Raw genomic sequence first — 24,340 nt, 5'->3', positions numbered from 1 at the left:
TATCTGAATATACAGTTCTCCAGATAAGATATACAAATGCTCAATAGGCACATGAAAAGATGCTCAAGCCACTAGGGAAAGATAAACCAAAACCACAATGAGATACCACTTCACAAGCAGTAGGAATGGCTATAATGAAAAAGATATAATGGTGAAAACAGAGACAAACCAAAGCCCTCATTTGCTGTTGGTGGGAATTTAAAATTGTGCAGTAGCTTTGGAAATTTGTTTTGCAGGTCCTCAAAAGGTTAAACATAGAGTTACTGGTGACTCAGTAATTCTACTCTTAGGCATATACCCAAGAGAAATGAAAACATACATCCAGACAAACACTTGTACACAAATGTTCATAGCAGTATTAGCCAAAAAGTGGAAGCAATCCAAATATCCATCAGTAATAGATAGGTGGATCCATAAAATATGTATATCCATACAATGGCATATTATTTGCCAATAAAAAGAAAGGCTATGCTATAACATAGATGAATGTTGAAAACATTATGCTAAGTGAAAAAAAGCCAGCCACAAAGAACCACATATTGTACAGTTCTATTTATATGGGATGAATAGAATAGGCCAATAAAGACAAAAAGTAGATTAGCGGTTGCCTAAAGCTGGGGAGGGGATTGGGAGGAGTTGGGGAGAAATGTAGAGTGATCACTAATGGGTAATGGGTTTCTTTTTTGGAGTGATGAAAATGTTCTAAAATTGACTGTGGTAATGGTTGATCAATTCTATGAGTATAATAAAACCACTGACTGGTATACTTTAAATGGGTGAATCATACAGTTCATTAATTATATTTCAATAAAGTTGTTAAAAGGAAACATAGGCACAGGTGCCAATAAGGTTCGTTACTAAAAAGAAATCATGAAAAGAAATATTTCAAGGATAGCTCCATATTTGTCCCTTTCACCAGTCTAGGCCAATCAGCCCTCCTAATTAACTAATTGTAAATATAAGAGTAGTGGTAATTGTGGGGGTAATTATAACATCTAATAGATATTTAAACCAATACAATGGGTCTCTTATTTAGGTCAATCTAAGTTTAAATGGATGAGAACTTTATAGTCTGCTAGGGCTACATTTAAGAGAAGATATTATCAAGGTCAAGCACTGTTGGTATGAATGGTGGACAGAGAGAAGGACAACCTCAGCGCATAAGAGAACAAGCCTTAAGGATCAATAGAAGTAATCTCAGAGACGAATACAGGAAGAACTATTTTATGTACCTAGTAAGAAACTTATGACATGTATAGTGCCCAAGACATGGTGAAGATAAAAGGTAGTAAAATAGGTTCAAATGACCGATGGATCCTTAAAGAAATTAGAGGTCTAGAAGTTGAGTCTGATACCAAGAAGGACTAGAATATTGTCTACAACCCAGAATGCCTGATGAGATGGATGACCTGAGGTAGTACTTCTCATACATTTGTTTTGCACTAATATCTCTATTAGCCCTATTCCTTTAATGTTCCTTTGTGACTGACATCTTGATTATGATCTTCCAGATTAGCAATGAAAGTGGAAGAAATGAGCAGTAAAAAGCAAACTTGAAGCTTCTGATTTGAGAGGGTGGGGACTCAGTGTCACAGAAATAGACAGCTAAGGATCATGACAGTAATGGTAATTCCAGTTCATTCCCACAGGGCAAGAAGAAAACTTGCAATGCAAGTTAAAATTCAGTGAGTGGGTAGAGATTTAAAATATAGCCACACACCTTTTAACAGTTCTTTTTCCATGATTACCCCATCCTGCAAAGTAAATATTAAAATTTTCCCTTCTGTCTGAATCCATGGTAGAGGAAAGCATATGATACATTGGGAGGTACTGGCCCATGAAAACAAGCCCCCAGATTATTTTGGACCATAGAGTCCAGAGTCACTCAAAGATGAGAGGAGGTAATAAGGGTTACCAGCCCACTCTGCTCAAGAGGATATGCCATTTTCCTATTCAACAACAAAGGGAGCCACGAATCCAAACCCCTGAGGCTGCTTCTAACTGAAGGGGGCCTGTGCAACTCTCTTCTTATACTTTTGCATTCTGCAACCCTAGTTAAAATGTGAAAACTAAGCTAGACTGCCATGACAAGACAGAATGAAAGAACAAGACAGAAAGAAAATTGTGAATTCTCTTAAAAAGATGAAATATTCGATGTCAAGGACAGTCTATACCAATACCTGTAATAGATTCACACTTTGTTTTCTGTAATTCTTTAACATATGATTAATAGGGGCGCCTGGGTGGCTCAGTCAGTAAAGCAGCTGCTTTCGGCTCAGGTCATGATCTCGGGTCCTGGGATCGAGTCCTGTGTCAGGCTCCCTGCTCAGTGAGGAGTCTGCTTCTCCCTCTCCCTCTGCCTGCCACTCCGCCTATCTGTGCTCTCTATCTCGTCAAATAAATAAATAAAATTTTTTTAAAAAGTATGATTAATAGGGGCGCCTGGGTGGCACAGCGGTTAAGCGTCTGCCTTCGGCTCAGGGCGTGATCCCGGCGTTATGGGATCGAGCCCCACGTCAGGCTCCTCCGCTGGGAGCCTGCTTCTTCCTCTCCCACTCCCCCTGCTTGTGTTCCCTCTCTCGCTGGCTGTCTCTCTGTCAAATAAATAAATAAAATCTTTAAAAAAAAAAGTATGATTAATAAATACGTACATGATTAATGATGAACAGATTTTTCTGTAGAGATTTTCGACATCCACTGATTTTCTTGGAACGGACATTCTTCTTCCACACATTAAAAGCCTTCCATTTCCGGAAAAGTGCAAATATGGGAATCTTAGTGAGTTCTCTATGATATAGATATTCCTGTTCCCATCGATCAATTTCGATATATTCAAGTTCTTCATTATAAATATGCGTTACTGCTTTTTTGCTAATAGTATAGTAGTCATTTTTATTGATGTTCTCATAACTTACAACTCTATGAAGAAATAAAAATTAAGGCAAGTGAATAAAAGTAGTCAATACAAAATTAAGCAATTGAATTACTTTTGTGTTCTAAAAAGATAAAACATTTCTGAAAAAGCAAATATTATTTAAAAATTTAAAAAAATTCTAACAAACTATTTTTAGATTGAATACTCAAGAAAAGAAGGGGGAAGATGTTTTTAAAAAAATAGTTGGACTTATTTTAGGTCTTAAAGGTTTCACAACTTTGGCAATATGTTTGACAATTTCTGTTACATAATTTTTACAGAAACAAGTCAATTATAGATTTTTAAAACGTAATAGCCCTATATAAAAGCTACCTGAAAATAAGTTATTATTATTAGTTCTTTAGAAACTCTTCAATAATAATAGCGTAAAGGAGTTTTACACTACCCAGTATTGAGAAAATTATGAGAAAGAACAAAGCAAGAAAAGATGAATTAGGTAAGATTCAAATCAAGACCCAGATTAAGCAAAGGCGAAGAAATTTATCACAGAACAAAATAAGTATTGTTGAGACATTGTTTGTTTCAAGATATTCCTCTTTCAACTGTCATCAAGGGCATTCCTCAACCTTCTGCATAACAGAAACAGATCAAATGAAGAAAAGCAAGAGAAATAAAGACAGGAGTAAAGATGGGAGAAGGAAACAATGAGTATAGAATGGGCTGATTCTTTAAAATTTCTTAAAACAAGAACTTGCCTACAGGCACAAAGATTTTTTTTTTAAATAATTTTAGCTATAACATTAAAATACTGGATGCAACTTAAATATTCAATAATACACCTGTGAAACATATTGTGATATAGGAAGTTACTAAGATATATTTTAAAATTTAGGAAAATGAAATGTATAAAGATTCTCAGTACTTTAGAATAATAAGATAATGGTTAACTGCAAAACAAAACCCCAAATTGTTTTTATGTTAAAACTATGCAAAAATTATATGTACCAACAAAGATTAGACAGGAACACTCCAGTGAAAATCAATTGTTTCCCTTGTCGATGTTCTCTCCTGATCCTTAGCTCTGCATTTTGAATATGGAATTCATGGCCCTTTAGTTGGGTCACCTGTGAAATCCCTGAAATTGTTGTGTGTATACAAATTTATGTACACATGTATAATAACTTTTTCAGAAATTGGAACAAGATTCTCATATGTTTTGGGTCTGTTAATCAAAAAACTAAAAACCATTGGAATAAATCACTTTAGTTTTTAATTTCTATTTTTGTTTAATAAAACTTAATAAGAAAAATATTTTTATAATTAGGGCATACAGGACCAGAATGAAAAAAGAGTGAAAACCAAAACCCCCCCACCGAGACCTGTTCATGTGAGCACGGAAGGAGAGCCTGGGGTGCTGATGGTGGTGTGGTGGAGAGGAAGAGTCTAGAAGGTCACTCTGCTGTTTAAGTGCTGTTACAGAAAAACATCAACTTGCTCAGCTTTTACGAATCTAATTCTACTAACTCTTTGTGTTCTAATTAACATTTCACATCAGAACTGTCTGGGAAAATGCCAGATATTACATGTTGCAGGTGAGATAAACGGAAAACATTTTTTTTCCCTTTTTTCTTTGCCTATAGCTGAAGACATAATTAGGACATTCTCAGGCTGATTCTCTACAAAATGTGAAATTTTAGCTTGTCTCTGAAACTATAGTCAACTTCAGATATTTCATTAATATCAGTTATCAAACCAACCTAAAGACAAATCAAGCAGCTCACCAAGGGCCTTGGTGCGTGTTTAGAAAACTTGCTCTGCATTGGTCTATCTGCTACTAAAGACCTTTCTAGAAGGTGGCAGGTGTGGTCCATGATGCTGAATTCTAACTTATTGGTGCTCAGTGCCACTTAGAAATATTTTTTATTGACAGTTTACTATCTAAGATCCTCATTCTCGAACCCCTAAACCTTTTCCTCCACTATACATTTCTACTCTGCACTGAACGAAAGAACACATGCTAGTCTTTTTCAAATACTGGATCGTCAGCATCAAAATCATCTGGGGTGCTTATTAAGAATCTAGATTTCTGGGTCCAACACAGAATCAGAATCTTTATGAGACTCAAGATTGTAGTTCCACAAGCTCCCTGGAAGATTCTGCTACACAGTAACGTTTGTGAACCACTGAACTTTATTCAAAAACAACCAACAAAAACAAAGTGGTCACAAGGTGAGCTCTCTCTTCACTTGAAAATCATCACATTTGTGTACTCCCACCCCAGCCCCTGAGCCTATCTCACGGTTTTCTTCAGAGAGAGAGAGAGAGAGGTTTCACCCCACTCTTTTCTAACCTTCCTGGCTTTTGGCTACTTTTTCCTCTCCATCTAAAAATGTGCAGAACTTCTCTTTAACTTGTAGAAAGCTTCCCTTTAGCTTGTAGAATGCTTTTTCTTGACCCTGCAGCCCATTTAACGTAAAATCCCATGTATTCTTCCTTCTCTTAAACTTCCTTTACAATGGTGTGTATTGATGGGCCATATCCCTCCCATCCATTCCTTCCTAAAGTTTCCAAAAACCAATCTTGTTTCTCATAACTCTAACAAAATTATCCTCTCACAGATGGCAGGGACTTCCTTCAAGGCCAACTCTGTTGGTAGATAGAAGGGGCAGCAGGGTCAAGGAAAGCTTTGCAAAAACTAAGAGGGCCTATGCACAGTTCTCTGTAATCCTATTCTTAGACTTTCCAGTTCGTTACTGAGGGGTTTACTCCTCAGATACACTCCTTGGGCCTCTGCCCTTCACTCCACACACTCTGCTTCCAACCACGCATACATTTCAGGAACTAATCACCACCCCTATGCTGACAACTGCCTGGTCAGCATTGCTTGGCATCCAGGATTCAGCCTTCAACTTCGGCTGCTTCTTGGATAGTTGCTTTGGATTCTTCTTTCAGCAAAGTCTTTCTTTGAGGAAATGATATAACAATTTACTTTAAGACTTAAAAAGAGAACTTCATTTGTTCAAGTGCTGTGCTATAAAATTCCTACTTTGCTGATAAACTAGACGGCTTTATGATCTAATCAACTAAACCGACCCTTAGTTAACTAATCAGGACGAGATGCACATCTTAAATAAGATTACATTTTACTATGTTTTACTGGGAAAAAAAAATTTCTGGAGTGTATTCTTGCTGTTCAATGTAGAACCAGGTCAATTTATTTTACTGTAAAACCTGTATCTGTTCATCTAAAATGAAACTTGGACTCTTAAGGCTTCTTTTAACTTCAAAAGCATGTATGTCTTAGTTGAGAGACTCATATGGACTAAGGGAATCCCACGACCATGTGGTAGGTCATAAATTTTCCTTGCTATTGTTCATTTCAGTTTTAACTCAAACTGTGCCTACCCTAGTAGGTTCTAAAAAATGTTAATTTCTTCTCCTAGATTTTCCAAAACAATAAGATCTCGATGTGAGTTGTTATTTAAAACAGGAGCTCTATCTGTGACTGAAAATGCTTCTGTTCCTCTTTAAACCAGTCTACCAAGACTAATAGTGCAGAAACATGGTTTGTCTCCTGCTCAAGAACTTTAAATAGCCTCCTACTGCTTATATCATCAAATTCAAATTATTCTGCCAGCGGTTTGGGCACTCTCCCCTTGTTTTATATTAGTTTCTTCTTTGTCTCACAAATTGCCCTTTCTCATCGGGCTGATTCGTCATATCCACCTTAGGCCATGTTTGAACACATACATACGTCTTTGTTCACCCTGTTCTCTTTTCCTATCTCTTTCAAGTTTCTGATTTCTATAAGCAAAAAAGTAATTACCTGCTTTAAGATAGTGAGATGTATTAGATAAGTTCATATGGCCCTATGCAAATCTAAGTTCTCTTATTATTTTCATAATTATACAGTTTTAATTGTTATGATTTGAGCATATTTATTGGGTGAAGATAAGCAAGCAACTGCCTGGAAAGAAATTAGCCATTTCCTATGATTTGCAATTATAAACCTCAATTTATTTGATGATGGTAATATCATGAATCAGTAGGGGTTTAGATCTAACCTAGAGAAGAGAAATGGTTTACTTGGCTTCTGATTCGATTAACCAGAAATGGTAAAATACCTGATAAGGAACTCCTTTTTACCTAGAATATTAAACAAAAGCATAACTAAGAAGAAACTTCCAAATTTCTGCAATAAGAGAGTACTCTAGGGCCAATGGTTCTCAGTGTATGGTCCCTGGAACAGCAGAATCAGCATCACATGGGAATTGCAATTTCCCAGACTATCTTCCCCACCAACTGAATCAGAAACTCCACAGGTTTTAACAAGTCCTGTAGGGCTTGCTTGAGAACCACTGCTCCAAGTCCATGGTGTGCAATACTGAGTTGAATACTAGAATCATCTGGTGAGTTTTAAAGAAATACTGTTGCTCAAGCCCCACCACAAATCAATCAAATAATGTCCTGGAGTAGAGGCTGGGTGATTCTCATTAGCAGCCACGGCTGAGAACCACTCTTCTAGGTTCTTGAAATTTTTGTATGAAATGAAATCATTACCCATTAAATTGTCAGGGCTCCAGAACAGTGCCAAGACATGTGTATGTGTGTGTTTGAAGGAAGGGTAAGGAGACAAGATGAAGCTGAGCATTTTTGATGAGTCCAAGTGAAAATATGAGGGGTCTTTAATGTTTCCATGTGCTGACTGAAATTTGACTCATCAGATTTATTTTTTTAATTTATTTGACAAACAGAGAGAGAGAGAGAGAGAGAGAGAGCAGGGGGAGCTGCAGAGGGAGAAGGAGAAGCAGGCTCTCCATTGAGCAGGGAGCATAACTCAGGGCTCAATCCCAGGACCCCAGGATCACGACCCGAGCTGACGGCAGATGCCTCACGGACTGAGCCAGCAAGGCACCCTGTGACTCATCAGAATTAAATTTCTTCATGGACTAGCCCAAGCACACTGTCATTGTGTTAGGCAACCTGGCAAGCTTTCTGATTACATGGCTTCAAGATGATCTGTTACTCCACAGCACCTGTATCCCTCACTATAAAGTCTTCTGTAATCGTGACTTCACACAGAAACCACAATGCTGTCATTTGAGAAAGCACCAAGCTAACATCCATCTGTGTTTCAGGGCTAGGCTGCTAAACAGGTAATCTCACTGAAACCACAGGATAGCTTTGGTTTGAAATTTTTAAAGCTTCCTTAAAAAAATACTTTTAACATAACAGGCTTAGGAACCATCTAAGAACCAACTTGATCAATTAGAAAGTAATATGGCCTGAGCTGAGCACAGATGATTATGTGGTCCTCACATAACTATGTTTCACAGAGTCCTAATCACCACACATATCCCTCAAGAAATAGTTTGTTGGCTCCACGGGACAGAAGTGTGGGGGGTAATCAGAAGGGGGAATGAAGCATGAGAGACTATGGACTCTGAGAAACAAACTGAGGACTTCAGAGGGGAGGGGGGTGAGGGAATGGGATAGGCTGGTGATGGGTAGTAAGGAGGGCACGTATTGCATGGTGCACTGGGTGTTATACGCAAGTAATGAATCATGGAACTTTACATCAAAAACCAGGGATGTACTGTATGGTGACTAACATAATATAATAAAAAGATATTATATAAAAAAAAGAAAGAAATGTGTACTTAGTACTATTTAACTCCATCCCAGCACTACTGACATCTTGGGCCAGGTAACTCTGCTGTGTGAGGCTGTGCTGTGCACTGTCAGCTGGTTAGCAGCTTCCCTTGCCTCTTCCCACCTGATACCAGTAGCACCATCCTCTCTAGTTACGAGAACCAAAAATTCCTGCAGACATCCCCAAATGTCTCCTGGGGGGTGGGGGTGGGGCAAAATCTCCCAGGTTAAGAACCAGTGATTTAATTTAATGTTTCTTAATTTCACATGATCACAGAATAATTTTTTTTTACCATCTATCTATTGTTACCACTTATATATAATGTTCCTGCAAATACACATTGGGAAACACTCGGGTAGAAAAAATATCATGTCCTCTTTCTTGGCTCTCTATGGACCCTAAAAATTCTCAGGATTTGGGGAGGACTCTGACATACATTCTGACGTATCCACTAAATTCTAATGGCTTTAAAATTGACATTGCACAGAGAATAGAATCATAGAGTTGAAAGGTGGGAGTAGCAGACATTATTTTGAATTTCTATCTACAAATCATAAAACAATATCAAATACCAGAGTCCTTCATACATCTGTACCACAATTTCCTCACCTTTCAACTATAGAGAATGCCCTTCTAATGAGATTCTTTCGAAGATGAAACAACATTGATCTACAGAAAGCACTCAGTAGAGCCTAGCACGGCATGTGTGACACAAATGGCAGGAGCAGTTGTCATTATGAAGAGGAGTACATTGGGCATAGTGTGTGAGAGGCTGGGTTCTAAAGTCCAACTGCACGGGTTTGAATCCCAGCCCCACAATTCACTAGCTCTCTCAACTTGGTCAAGGTACTTAACTCTGCCTCAGTTTCAACATTTGTAAAATGAATATATTAATATTGGCTACCTTACAGAGTTACTATGAGGATTAAACGAATTAATACCTATGAAGAACCGGGAATGTTTGGGATTTGCTAAGGGTTGGTATTTGTAGTATCATCTACCACATTGTAAAAGTCTGGTTACCACTATGGCCTTATAGAAGCACCCACACTTCCTTATCAATGTGATCAAGTTTATATTTCAATGACCAAAATAAAAAATAGCAAAATATGGACATATATAAATAGAATAACAGGGAGATGAGAGGTTCTACGGGTGTGTGAAAAAAGCCCACATCTACTAGGGAGGGAATTGTCAGACACCAACAGTGGCTTCTTTTACATGAGCATGAAAAAGAAATACGTATTGCCCCACCAGGGGGTCTTCTCAGCTTCAACTAAATGTTCGTATGTTAATAAATGTTCAAATGTTAATAAAACTTTCATAGGCTATATTTGGCACACCTCTACTTAGAAGGGCATAGGATAGCAACTACTTCTCACCATCAGGACAGTATCAGACTTTCCTTTTCCATGGGACTACTTGCAGGAATCTATCAGTCACCCACAAGCTACCCTCTCCCTAGATGACAACTCAGATGCAAGGAGATGAGATTCACATTGGGTGGGTATGGAAGCCACCCTGGGTTAAAAGCCTCATTACCCACAGGACCCAGTATCTCTTCCCGCAAGAGACATGCCTAGAAAAAGAGTTGTTACACTATGGGAAGTCCAAAGCTATGGCTCCCCATCAGGTATTTAGAATTTATTTATTTTTTTTAAAAAAGATTTATTTATTTTAGAGAGAGAGTGAATGAGACAGAGAGCATGGGGGAGAGGCAGAGGGAGAGAGAATCTTGAGCAGACTCCCAATGAGCACAGAGCCAAACATGGGACTGGATCTCACGACCCCAAGATCATGACCTGAGCCGAAACCAAGAGTCAGATGCTTAACTGACTGAGCCACCCAGGTGCCTCGAATTTATTATTTTTTTTTAAGATTTATTTGTTTATTTTTAGAGAGAGAGTGCACGCATGAGCAGGGGGGAGGGTCAAAGGGAGAAGGACAGAATCTCAAGCTGACTCCCCACTGAGTGGGAGGCTCTATCTCAAGACCCTGCGACCATGACCTGAGCCGAAACTAAGAGTTGGACACCTAACCAACTGAACCACCTAGGGACCCCTAGAATTCATTTTTAGTCTCTCCCAATGCATACATAATTTACTAATCAGGGGTCATTTTTTATCAGAAGCAGTGTTGCCTAGAAATAACCAGCATTCTACTCCGATGGGAATACCAGTGAAACAGAGCTTCATAGTTACGTAAGATCAGATTCTCATGCAGAGAAAAGTGTTCTACAGTCCTCTACAGCAATGCTTCTCAAGCTACATGTTCTAACATACTATGCAATGGTAACATTCTATAAAGCACGCTGGTGAAGACACTAATTATAAGTTCTTTATATTATAATAAGAAAAATAACATACAAGGTATTCAGGGAAATAGTCAATACTGAATTTGATAAAACTTCCAAATAAAGCATAGCTCATAAGCAAGCACAGCTCTGACTATAACTTTTTGAAGTAGCCACCTGAATTTCTAATCAAGACATGATGAATGGTCTGTTCAAATTCTTGACAGTCACCACTACTGAGAAACTTTGTTTATAGAAATAGGAGACAACAAATGGCAGATGATTTATTGCTTTGTCTCTTATGGTTGGAAACTCCCTTTTCCATTAATCAGAATTTGGATAATTCCTTCTCTTGAAATTGTGAACCAAAGGTACCACCACTCTTTAATTCTAATAGCTTTCCCTTTCCTCCCTTTGATAAATGCAGTGTTGAAATTTCTTGTGAAATGCAAATTGATTTAAAATCCAAAAATTTCCATATCAAGTATTTCAGAAACAATGGGGAAGTTTTCTCTGAAACACAGACAGATTACTTTGTTTGACTGAATTTTTCTTTAGGTTTAAATCCATTACAATCACTAAAAATCATGAGAGAAGCATTTTAAATATCATATTTCCAAAGCTGAATTCCAAGATGTTTTGAATTCTTAATCTTTGTCAGTACATGTTGACACATTTTCAGGCAGATCCAATAATTTTTTATTATGTTCATTCAGGTGTTCAAATGTCAATTAAGTAATCCAGATGTGAAAACAAGAACTATCCACTAAATCTGCACAGTTAAGTTATTTGCAAAATAGTTTCTAATTCTTGACAAAAGTTTTCCTTTGACTCACCAATGCACTTAAATCTGAAACAACAAAAAATGGTACTCTGCTCATATTTTCTTGTTATGTCTTGGACTTCACTGTAGTCACCATTTTGATAATATTTAATTTGGAATTCATAACCGCAGGGAAGCATTTACACAGGGGCGTTCCTTTGCAAATAAAATAATGGGGCGCCTGGGTGGCACAGTGGTTAAGCGTCTGCCTTCGGCTCAGGGTGTGATCCCGGCGTTATGGGATCAAGCCCCACATCAGGCTCCTCCACTATGAGCCTGCTTCTTCCTCTCCCACTCCCCCTGCTTGTGTTCCCTCTCTCGCTGGCTGTCTCTATTTCTGTCAAATGAATAAATAAATAAATCTTAAAAAAAATAAAATAAAATAATGTATTACTTGAATGTAGGATTGTCAAAATAAACTCTAGATGTAATATATATTTTTAAGAAGTATTTCCACAATGTCTCACTTGCCTTAAATATTTCATTGCGGTAAGGTATTTTTTCCCCTCCTCACGACAAAGTTCTTCCAAACATTCCACTTCTGTGATTCTACACAATGCTGTTATCTAGCAGTTACTACTAACTATAAGTTCATCAGTATTCAGTAAAACTCCTTTTCTGCAATAAAATTTTAATAACGTCCTGGAGTGTATTAATCTCTGTTATCTGATATGCTGATCTAGTGGCAGTATCTTCTTAAGGCAGGTTTACTGGGATACAATTTACAGAGTAAAATGCACTCTTTTTTTCCTTTCCTTTTCTTTCTTTTTCCTTCCTTCCTTAATGTCCATCACCCAGTTACCCCATCTACTAGTGGTATTACTGATAGATTTCCTTTGCCTTTCTGGTAACAAATAGAACAAAAAAATGTCCACGTTGGCCATTAAAATTTCAATTCTGCAACAGTGAGTTTTTCTGACATTAGATATTAATTGCATGTTCTTGCATTCCTAGCTTCTTAAGCTTATTGATGAGATGTTAATCTAAAAACAGAATTTGGTTTCATATTTTATTCTTTAATATGTCTTAAAAAGTTCCAATCCTTTTCTGGGTATGGTGGCTATCTTTTGGTAAGGTGTTGATAAAACTTGCTTTGAACTACTAATTCCTTTGATAACATTTCCATACAAACGAGATATTTAGGCAAAGGATAGGAACATTACTGCGATTCACAAATCCAAGTTTGAGAGAGTCCTAATTATGATGCCTAATTTATAATCTTTTTCCTTTTAACCACTGTGTTTATCTTATAGCTCTAGTAATTTTCTAGCTTTAGTAATAAACTGTCAAAGAAGACATAAATAAATGGAAAGATAGTCTATGCTCATGGATTGGAAGAACTAATATTATTAAAATGTCCATACTGCTCAAAGCATTGTACAGATTCAGTACAATCCCTATTAAAATTCCAAAGGCATTTTCCACAGAAATAGAAAAAACAATCCTAAAATTTATAAGAAACCACAAGAGAATCCAGATAGCGCCAACAATCTGAGACAGAAAAAAAGCTGGAGAGATTGTGCTCCCTGATTTCAAACGATATTACAAAGCTAAACTAATCAAACCTGTATAGTACTGGCATAAAAGCAGACACGTGGATCACGAGAACAGAATAAGGAGTCCAGAGATAAACCCCTGTATATATGGTCAATTATTTAATGACAAAGGAGCCAAGAATATACAATGGGGAAGGAACAGTGTATTCAATAAATGGTGCAGGGAAAACTGGACAGTCACATGCAAAAGAATGAAACTGGACCACCATCTAACATCCTACACAAAACTAAACCAAAATGTATTAAAGACTTGAACACAAAGCCTGAAACCATAAAACTCCTAGAAGAAAATATAGATGGTAAACTCCTTGAGATTGGTCTCGGCGATGATTTTTTGGATTTGACACCAAAAGCACAAGCAACAAGAGCTAAAATAAACAAGCAGGAATACATCAAATTAAAGAGCTTCTCCACAGTGAAGGAAATCATCTAAATGAAAAGGCAATCTATGGAAAGAGAGAAGATATTTGCTAATCATATATCTGATAAAGGATTAATATCCAAAATATATAAGGAACTCATATAACTCAATAACAAAAAACCAAACAATCCAATTAGAAAATGGGCAGAGGATCTGTATAGATATTTTTCCAAAGAAGACATACAGATAGACAACAGGCACATGAAAATATGGTCAACATCACTAATCATCAGGGAAATGCAAACCAAACCACAATGAGATATCATCTGACACCCGTCAGAATGGCTCTTATCAAAAAGACAAGAAAGGTGTCGGCAAGGATGTTGAGAAAAGGGAACCCTCTTACACTGCTGGTAGGAATGGAAATTGGTACAAGTACTAAGGAAAATAATATGAAGTTTCCTGAAAAAATTAAAAATAGAGCTACCATATGATCCAGCAATTCCACTACTGGGTATCTATCCGAAGAAAACAAAAACACTAATTCAAAGAGATATATGTGCCCCTATGTTAACTGCAGCATTACTTATAATAGCCAAGATATGAAAGCAACCCGGAGTGTCCATTAAAGAAGATAAGGAAGATGTGGTATGTGTGTGTGTGTGTGTGTGTGTGTGTGTGTGTGTGTGTGTGTGTATCTCACGTACCTCACTCACACACACATACCTCACTCAGCCCTAAAAAAAACTGAAATCCTGCCACTTGCAACAACATGGATGGACCATGAGGATAAGTAACTTAGCCATTTTGTAACTCATTTATAAAATAGAGATAATGATTGTATCTATCTTACAGTATCTATCTTACAGGATTAAATGATTCAATATATATACTTTGCCTAGAACATAGTAAACACCAATAGATCATTTTTTATGATACGCAAAATATGGGGATCCACTTTGGTGTGCTCTCATACAAAGTGTGCTCTCATACAACTCTCTAGCCAGCAGTCTTCCCCCATAGCTCATGTCTACCCTTCAATTATAGTCACTCTGTTCAAGGTCTAAGTCCTAACAAAACAAGATTATTTTGCTTTGATCAATTCCATTCTCTGTCCTCCGTGCTCTTCATGATCTCCCTGGTTCCTGATCCTTTACCTAGTTTCCTTTTCACAACACCAGAGCTGACCAGAGTCACCACTATGACCCCTTGCTGGGCAAGAGAACCTGCAGCATATACTTGTGTACTCACTCAGGGTGATATTCCAACATATTTAGACATCTCCTTGAAGCTTATTCCTGACAAAACTGTTATGCCTAACACATAGCACTAAGTTGATATTTTAGAATAAGCTTGATAAAAGGAACTATTTTCTCACTTGGAGGGATTGTGGTAGAGATAAACATTGTAGAACTGCATGTCTGATGTATTTTGCTACACTTGAAAAATAAGCAAAGGCATTATATTTTATCACATTACTTTTAAAAGGAGTTCAGTTTAACATGTCTTCATCACGTTGACCCAGTATTTCCTATTTTTAACTTCCAATTTAGCTGCTTCCAAGTTTGGACCTCCCAAATGATTGTCTTTTCATAAGGTTTCTGGTATTTGGAGTTCAGGCCAGGGAGGAAAAATTAACATCAACCCGTTCAACACATAATAAAATAAACTATGATTCCAACTCTGTCTTCTGAAATGAGACATTGCATATTCCCATTAAGCATCACGACTATCAGTCCAAAGAAGTTTATAAAACATCAACTCAGTTCCCCAAGTAGAAGTGCTCATTAGTCTAGAAATACCATTAGTTTCCTGAACTGGACAAAAGCACAGTTCCCATATTCATCTTTCACACTTTGTCTTGTGCTAGTAAATAGATGAAAATCACTTTACATTTGGCAAAATTTGACCCCTCTCATAACGGGGAATGAATGATCACAAATGGCACTTCTTGACATCTGGATTATTAGATGATTTTTTTAAATAAGAGAAAGCTATGAAAACATTTCACATATTAATCAACAAGTATTAAATATCAGCAAATAAACCAATTTTGCCAATCAGTCACCATTTAAGATCCATAACCTCTTCTCCAAAAACTTATAAAGAACTAGTAAGGCAGCGGTGGGGATGGCAATACTACTAAAGGGATTTTTTTTTTCTTACATCAAAGGGCTTTAAATTCTATTATATGTTAATTCTTCATCTTAAAAAAAAAAACAAAAAAAAACAAACCTCACTCAACCCCAATTCTCCTTTCATCTACCATCTCACTTCTCTTCTATCTTTGGCATCCCAAAATTAGCAGGTCCAAACCCAAACTCCTTTTTTCCCCCAACAAATCTGTTCCATCCAATCTTCCGTGTCTCAGACAATAGCAACTCTTCTTGCTCAGTCAACAGATCATGAAAGTCATCCTGGACTCATCTCTGGACTCCTGCTTGTCCACCTTGCATATTGTCCATAAAAACATCCTGTTGGCTTGACCTTCAAATTATTTCCCACTTCTCATCACCTCCACCTGGTTCATCTCTCACCTGAATAGTTACAGCCTTCAAATTGGTCTTCCTGTTTTAACTCTTGCTTCTCAAAAGTCTAACCTCTACACAGCAATCACAACAGTCCTTTTCAAAATGTAATTCAGATCATAACACTTCTCTGCTTGAAGTCTGTCCATGGTTCTCCACTTTTCTGAGTAAAAGCTGATGTTCATACCATGGCTGGCAAGCCCCTTCATGATCTATTCCCTAGCTCTCATTCACTCTACTGTGGTCACACGAGCCTTCTCTTTTCTTCTTGAATATGCCAGGTATGCTCCTGCCTTGGGATATCTGTATTCACTTTCCTGCTGTCTGGAATGCTCTTTTCCCCCCGCCAGCACATCATTCACTGCTTCTCCTTCCAGTCCTTATTCAAATGGCAGCTTGTCAATGAGGCGCACCCTGACATCCCGGTTAATTCACAACTTCTTCTCCGGAACTCCCAATCTCCTTTGCTCTACTCCCTTTTTTCTCTAATACTTAGCACCATCTAGCGTTCTCTGTAATTTACTCAGATACTGTGTTTATTATTGTCTCCTTCCGCTAAGATGTAAGCTCCATGAAGTCAGCAGTTTTGATCTGGATGGTTCAATAATGTATCTCTACTACCTACAACAGTTCACGCTACACAGTGGGCAATCCATACATTTTGCCAAATGACTGGATTCTTATAAGCATCTCTGTTCTTTCTTCAAATTATTTCTCACTCTAAGCTCTTTCAGATTTATAATAAATCTACTATTTAAAAATTTGATTAAAATGTTATTCTTCGCTCCCTCTTTTGCCCAGAAGGAGAGCTGTCTTCAGTGCTACCTGACTCAGTCAAAGCTACAGTGCTGTATAAGGAAGAATAAGAGAATTCTTAGGAGTTCTTTTACCTTCCCATGCAGCAGAGAATGAGAATTTGGTGGTAAAGCTAACCTACTATCACCTTCCCAGGAAAGACTGTCTCAACAACTGTTGTCAACCCAACTAAACAACAATGGAGGAAAGCTAGTACCATCTTTAGATTCCACTACCTGTTGTGCTGAACTTTAAAGCAATTCATAGGGATGTCTGGATGGCTCAGTCGGTTAAGCGTCTGCCTTTGGCTCAGGTCATGATCCCAGGGTCCTGGGATGGAGCCCTGTGTCACTCCCTGCTCAGCGGGGAGCCTGCTTCTCCCTCTCCTCCCCACTTGTGCTCTCTCTCACTATCTCTGTCGCTCTCTCGCAAATAAATAAAATCTTTTTAAAAAAAAGCAATTCACAGACTCACATTTGTATGATTCTTCTAATTATTTCAACAACAAATGTGTTTAGTAATAATCAAGAGTATATGTATGTATTATTAATCTATATAAATACCTTAAGTTATCAAGCTCCTTTTATTTCTAAAAAAGTCCTTAGCTCTACTAAGGAAAGTTGAAATAACATGTTTAGCAAATCATGTACCTACTTTTTATACATTGCCATCTTCTTTTCTCAGTAATTACAAAATATCAAAACTATCTTTGGAATACTGATTAAAAATAGATGGCATTATATAATATAAACATAGAAGAAGCACAACAATGCACTACTCTGTAAAATTAAGTCTACAAGTAAAGGAAAGATAAATGGAAAAAATAAATAACATTGTTGTGATTAAGATTCATTTGTCATCAGATGATAACCAAAATTACATTTGACATTTATCATTAATGCCCAGTCAATTATGGATAACATTTGCAATCTTAATTGAAACTTTTACTGTTGAATACATTGTTTTATAAAAGAGAACTCACTTGAGATTATATGTATCGTATTCAGTGGAAGACCTTGGCACTGCAGGGATCATATAAAGAAATCCAAGATGTTCATTTTCACGTATTATTTTAATGATTTGCAAGGGATTACGAATGTTGGCTTTAATGACTTCTTCCCGGTCATGGAAAATGTACTTAGGGTACGCTGAGGAACTCGTCCCATAGAGGCCTCTTCTTCCAATACCGGTACGTGACAGTTTAGGGGAGGGAGCGAACATCTCAGTAGAGGACTGCGGGATCTAAACAAAGCCAATTTTTAAAAATATGAGTTTTTCCAAAAAACAAAGTATTAAAAAATGACAAAGTATTACCTCAAGCATTAGCTACCATACTGCTTGAGATGTTTGGGTTCAAAGGCAAACGTTTTTGAGCAGAAAAATTCAAATTATTATAAGGCAGGGATATATTCCTTCCCAGTACTCCTTATCCAGGTGTCCATCCCCCTTCCCAAATCCCCCAGCATTGCTCCCATTGCCACCTTCTCTCCCTTAACTCTGTATTTATCACATCAAAATACTACCAGCTCTCCGGGGTTGCGTCCATCTTGACTGTGGTCTCTCCCCTCAATCTCCTCATCTAGTTCTGAGGACCTTAATGCTTTTCAGTGAGTGAAATCCTAAACAGCTGTTACCATAGCTCATAATAAACTTCTTTTTAGTGAATGTAAGGGGTGGTTACATTGAGTATTGGGGATCATTATATAATAACAGCCTTGGAGAAGCATACATGTTACAAACTCATGATTGCCTGTTCTGTAAACCTGTGCTTCTCACATTTAAATGTGCATGTGAATTACCTAGGTGTTCTGTTAAAATGCAGATTCTATCTGTCAGTCTGGGGTGGAGCGTGAGATCTCACTTTTTTTTTTTAACAGTTAAGGGACACAGTCTTTTTTTTTTTTTTTTACATTTTTTAAATTTATTTTTTTAATAATAATTTTTTATTATGTTATGTTAGTCACCATACAGTACATCCTTAGTTTTTGATGTAATGTTCCATGATTCATTATTTGCATATGTGCTCCATGCAATATGTGCCCTCCTTAATACCCATCACCGACCTATCCCAATCCCCCACCCACCTCCCCTCTGAAGCCCTCAGTTTGTTTCCTAGAGTCCACAGTCTCACGTTTCTAACCTGTTCCCAGGAGCTGCGGATGCTGTGGACCACCCCTGGAGCACCAAAGCTACGTCCCCACCGTGTTCACACACTTGAACTTTGCTCTACTCCCCCAGTTCCACTGTCCATGCTCTTAGGGCCATCACACTCCTTTGTTCCTGCCCAGCCAACTCTGGGGCAGCATCGTACACACACCCCCTCCTGCGGAGGAGGTTGATTACCATGTTTCAGGAAATTTGACACTAACTCCAACAGTCATCACCTGGTCTCACCAGTAGAGGAGCAATTGGCATTCAGAGGAAAGAATCACTATCACAGAACTGCTTTGTTGAATAATTGATGTAAATATATAAATGATATCTTTATTTTATTGCCTGTTAGCATAGCTAACAGAGGCTGCCATTTCTTTCTCTCTTTTTTTAAGATTTTATTTATTTATTTGACAGAGAGAATAAGAAAGCACAAGCAGGGGGAGAGGCAGAGAGAGAGGGAGAAGCAGGCTCCCCACTGAGGACCTGATCCAAGGGGCTTGATCCAAGGACCCTGGGATCATGACCTGAGCCAAAGGCAGACACTTACACGACTGAGCCACCCAGGCACCCCGGGGTTGCCATTTCTATGAGACATTGATTACCACAAGTTCTATGGAACAATGTCCCCAGAAAGTTTGTATTCACAGATTCCATCACTCTCCATCTCTCATTAAATATACCCCACTGAATAAGAGTTTCAGACAAAAATCTTGGAAAGTTTTAGAGCTGAAGAAAATACATCTTTGAACTCAAAAGATACAATGTGGTTTTTTTACTTAACGGCCAGGGACAGCAGCAACAACACTGTTTTCTTATGTAAAAGAATAGGCCAAACTAAACACCCCTACACCAGAGAAAATACACATTGTCTTGTCCCAATGTTTCAACAAGGGCTGTAGTCAACTTTAATATTTTTATGGGACTACAGTATTAATATTTTAACACAAAATGCACGTGTTTCCTTTATTATATCCCTCCAAACGTTTTGCTGCCTTCTAAGTACAAGATTTCTTCAACAATAAGCCTATATATTTTCATCCGAGTACGTATTTCCAGTTATGCAACTCAGTGAAAAAATGTGATTCAATTTAAGCAGCCACATAAGTTCAGATTTTGTGGGGGTGGTGGAAAGAGAATGAAGTATGTATGTATTTAAAGATTTTATTTATTTGAGAGAGAGAGAGAGAGAGAGCACACACTTGAGCAGGTGCACGAGTGGGGGTAGGGGCAGAGGGAGAGGGAGAAGCAGACTCCCCGCTGAGCCTGACACAGGGCTCAATCCCAGGACCCTGAGATCATGACCTGAAGCGAAGACAGATGCTTAACCTATTGAGCCACGAGGTGCCCCAGGAAGCATTTATTTATAAAGTATAGAACACCAGTAGTGTTCTCTATGATGGATGTCCAGTCCAATTTGTTAAGTCAATCTTCCTTAATTACCAGAAGCAATGCCTCTAACTGCCTTCTTTTATCTCCCAGGGAATCCTCATTGGTACATTTCCATTTTAAAGTCATTCTGGTGCTCGCTTCAGCAGCACATATACTAAAATTGGAACGATACAGAGAAGATTAGCATGGCCCCTGCGCAAGGATGACACGCAAATTTGTGAAGCGTTCCATATTTTTTAGGGGCGCCTGGGTAGCATAGCAGTTAAGCGTCTGCCTTCGGCTCAGGGCGTGATCCCGGCGTTATGGGATTGAGCCCCACATCAGGCTCTTCCACTATGAGCCTGCTTCTTCCTCTCCCGCTCCCCCTGCTTGTGTTCCCTCTCTCGCTGGCTGTCTCTGTCTCTGTCGAATAAATAAATAAAATCTTAAAAAAAAAAGTCATTCTGAGAAATCAATATCCCTTCAAAATGACCCTCTTCTCAGAATACCCTTCTCCTTTTATATGGACTATCCCCTTTCCTGTACATTTCCCTTTAACCCCTAGCTCTTACTGAATTCTTCACTTAGTTACAGCTACAACCAGGCATAACACACAATTTAACATTCCCTTTTAGCCCCCTCCCTTCATTCCTCTCCTCTGAATTCAAGATCATGATGCCCACTTCATACCAAATAAACTAATTTATGGGCAGTCAGAACTTTCTTGGCCCTACTTAAGATAGCTTGTTCTCCTTTCCTACTTCACAGAAACGAAAATAACTGATGCTTTATAATTTCATACAGTTGATCATGTAATATTCTTTGAGGGGGATCTCACCCACACCCACAGTGAGCCTCCTTCCAGCCAGCTTCTCAAGCCCACCACTCTCCCACCTGATCTACCTTATAACTTTCCATTCATTCCTCCCAGCCTAGTGCCATTCCCTACAGTGGCATTTTTTCCACTGACCCTTCCCCTCACCACCAGGTGCAAGCATTCCCTTCTGTTCAGTTTGCCACAGTTTTGCACCTTAAATGACCAACGAGAGCTCTGATCACACCCCACTGAGTTTGAGTGTTCACTTGTCCTTCTACCCACCATCAGATTCTGCAGTCTTCAAGGATGGAATCTGTCTCCATCTCTTCCTCTCTAGTATTCTAGCCCAAAGCCTGAAAGACACTAGCACTGAAATGTTTAACAGGTCTCGAAGGATCCTCTCCATAAAAAGCTCAGAGAATTCTCAGCTCTATTGGCATTTTTATCATGGGTGTGTCCACATCTTCTCCAGCTTCTATTCCGTTTAGTTATCTACAAGTATTTATAGAAAGCTGCACTCTGGCACTTTCTCCTCAGAGCTACAATTCACTTACTCCTTTCAAGGCACCTTCCCACACTACAACTCACCAATTACAGAAGTTGTCTTTCTAGCTGGTTTAGTTTCTATTTTATTGCCCTTCACCACGGTCTTCAAAGATTGTCATTCTGGGTAATAATGATGAAAATTTCATAAATGGTAAAATAAAATTTAAAACACTAGTATGTCTTCTTTTAATATGCAAGAGATCAGAGGACGCTGAATTGATGCTACAAGTTTTCCTTTATGATTTTCCTCTACTGTCTAAGTTTCTTGGAATAAGAACTGAGAAGTATGGTATTCCCCAAATATATTGTGCAACCTCGTAGAGAAAAGTCTTGCAATTATTCTTATGAGTTTAAAGCATGTTAGCAATGCTATTGGAAACGAAAATTAAAGTGAAAGGCTCAATTAAATACTTCAATGGCATACCTGTTTCTTCTTCACCATAGGACGTTGGTGTTCAGGAAACTGAATAGACACTTTGGCAGAACCTCTTTCTTCAGTGCTTCTTGGAGCTTTTAGGATTCCAGAAGCGATTAACCGAAGTCGGTTCTGCTCATATATGTATTCTGGCCTCTTATGATCTTGGTAGACTTTTAGCACTGGCTTTGGGGAATAAAGAGACATGTTAATCTTTTTAATATTAACATGAACTTGTCTTATTCTTCACTTTGGAGACTACTCCTGTTGGAAATTGATCTCTCTGTACTAATTTCCTATTGAAGTCACAATCATTGTGGTAGTTATCACCATGGTGGGGCCATGGTCTATCACTAGACTAAGAATTTTCTATTTGGTTTCTATTAATTCTGTCCCTTAATTACCAATGAGTACTTCTAGGAGTAACATGCTGACACAAAAGCCTCAGAAGCATGAAATCACATATCCAGTAATTGTGTATTACAAACCCCCACCATTCACTACCACAGTTATTGTGGGAAGAACTGTACAATCCTTGCATTCTACCGAAAAGTCATTAATCAATTCCCATAGCTATAACTGATTGAAGAGCCAAAAGAAATTGTGCCAAAAATAAACAAATAAACAAATAAGAGAAATTGTGGCATTATATTAGGCTGATCAAATTTCAGATTAATGCAATAAAATCCAGCATTCAACATGATATACCAATGCAAGGAATTCACCATAATGGCTTTAAGTTTCTAAGCATTATGATTGTTAGCATGATAGCTAATTTCTCACAACTGGAGTGAAAAAAAAAAAAAAAAACCTTGGGAATAAGCAGAGGAATCAGCTGTTAAGCTTTCAAGTGTGTGTAAATTACATGTGGTTTTGGCTAAAAATCCCACTTGAGCCACTCACTGAAGAAAGGGAAAAACTACATAGATGGAAGCGAGAGGATCTCAGCCGTATAACAGTGTGGAAAAGAAACACAGACCAGAATCACAAGGTATGAAGGGGGATAAAAGCTTCTGCACAGCAAATGAAACCATCAACAAGTGGGAGAAAGTATTTGCAAATCATATAGTGATATATATACATACATATTTGCAAAATATATAGAGAACTCATAGAACTCAATAGCAAAAACAAAATAATCCAATTAAAAAATGGGCAGAGGATCTGTACAGACATTTTTTTCTAAAGAAGACATACAGATGGCCAGCAAGCATTTGAAAAGATGCTCGACATCACTAATAATCAGAGAAATGCAAATCAAAACCATAATGAGATACCACCTTATACCTGTCAGAATGGCTATTATCAAAAAGACAAGAAACAAGTGTTTGTGAGAATGTGGAGAAAAGGGAACCCCCGCCAACATTTAATATCACAATTTATATCTTTTTATCTTGTGTATTCACAACAAAATATTACAGCTATATTTTTACTACTTTTGTCTTTCAACCTTCAACTAGCTTTATAAATAAGTGATTAATCGACCACCTTTACATTAGATCATTCTGAATTTTACTGTATATTCACCTTTACCAGTGAGATTCATACTTTCATGTTTTCCTGTTACTAACTATAGTCCCCTTTCATTTCAGCTTCAAGAAGTCCCTTACACTTTACTTTTAAATAACAAAGCAACAAGCATATATGTACATATAGAAAGAGAAAGAAAGCAAATATGGCAAAATACTAACAATTTTTGAATATAGGTACATGGTATATAAGTATTCATTTTATAATTATTTCAACTTTTCTGTATATTTGAAACTTTTTATAGTAAAATGTTGGGAGAAATTGAATTTCTCAAACAAACTGGCAAAAATACAAAAAATTAGATAGATTCACATAAACCATAGCAGTGATCATCTCCAAGAAAGGAGAAAGGGCATTGAGACTAAAATGGGGTATAAAAGGTATTTGAAATGTATCTGTAACATTCCTTTAAAAATAGATATTGACTCAAACTAAGCAAAATTCAACATTATTAACTTGGGATACACATACTTATTTACTATATTTCTCTTTGTACTTTTTGTATATTTGAAATTTTCATAATAATAAAATAGAAACAGAGGAAAACTTCTTTTTTTTTAAAGATTTTATTTATTTATTTGACAGAGAGAGAGGCAGCGAGAGAGGGAACACGAGCAGGGGGAATG

The 24,340-nt window shown here is 37.7% G+C and overlaps 1 protein-coding gene and 1 non-coding gene across 2 annotated transcripts in view; one reads left to right on the top strand and one right to left on the bottom strand.

Annotated features, from left to right (window-relative positions):
• DNAH6 (dynein axonemal heavy chain 6) overlaps positions 1–24,340 on the bottom strand; it is a 201,300-nt gene that overhangs the window by 167,833 nt on the left and 9,127 nt on the right. Inside the window, exons 3-5 of the mRNA XM_026481835.4 lie at positions 22,194–22,370; positions 17,867–18,126; positions 2,652–2,919 (exon numbers count right to left, since the gene is read on the bottom strand). Coding sequence (XP_026337620.3) covers positions 2,652–2,919; positions 17,867–18,126; positions 22,194–22,370 — 705 coding nt within the window. The remainder of the gene's footprint in view (positions 1–2,651; positions 2,920–17,866; positions 18,127–22,193; positions 22,371–24,340) is intronic.
• Positions 20,558–20,664, top strand: LOC113247621 (U6 spliceosomal RNA). Its single transcript, XR_003313319.1, has one exon. It is a non-coding gene; the product is annotated as a U6 spliceosomal RNA (small nuclear RNA).

This window comes from Ursus arctos, unplaced genomic scaffold (assembly GCF_023065955.2).
Source record: "Ursus arctos isolate Adak ecotype North America unplaced genomic scaffold, UrsArc2.0 scaffold_8, whole genome shotgun sequence".
Classification (NCBI taxonomy): domain Eukaryota; kingdom Metazoa; phylum Chordata; class Mammalia; order Carnivora; family Ursidae; genus Ursus; species Ursus arctos.
Note: the sequence above shows the minus strand (reverse complement) of the source record. Positions and strands in the feature narration are given on the sequence as shown.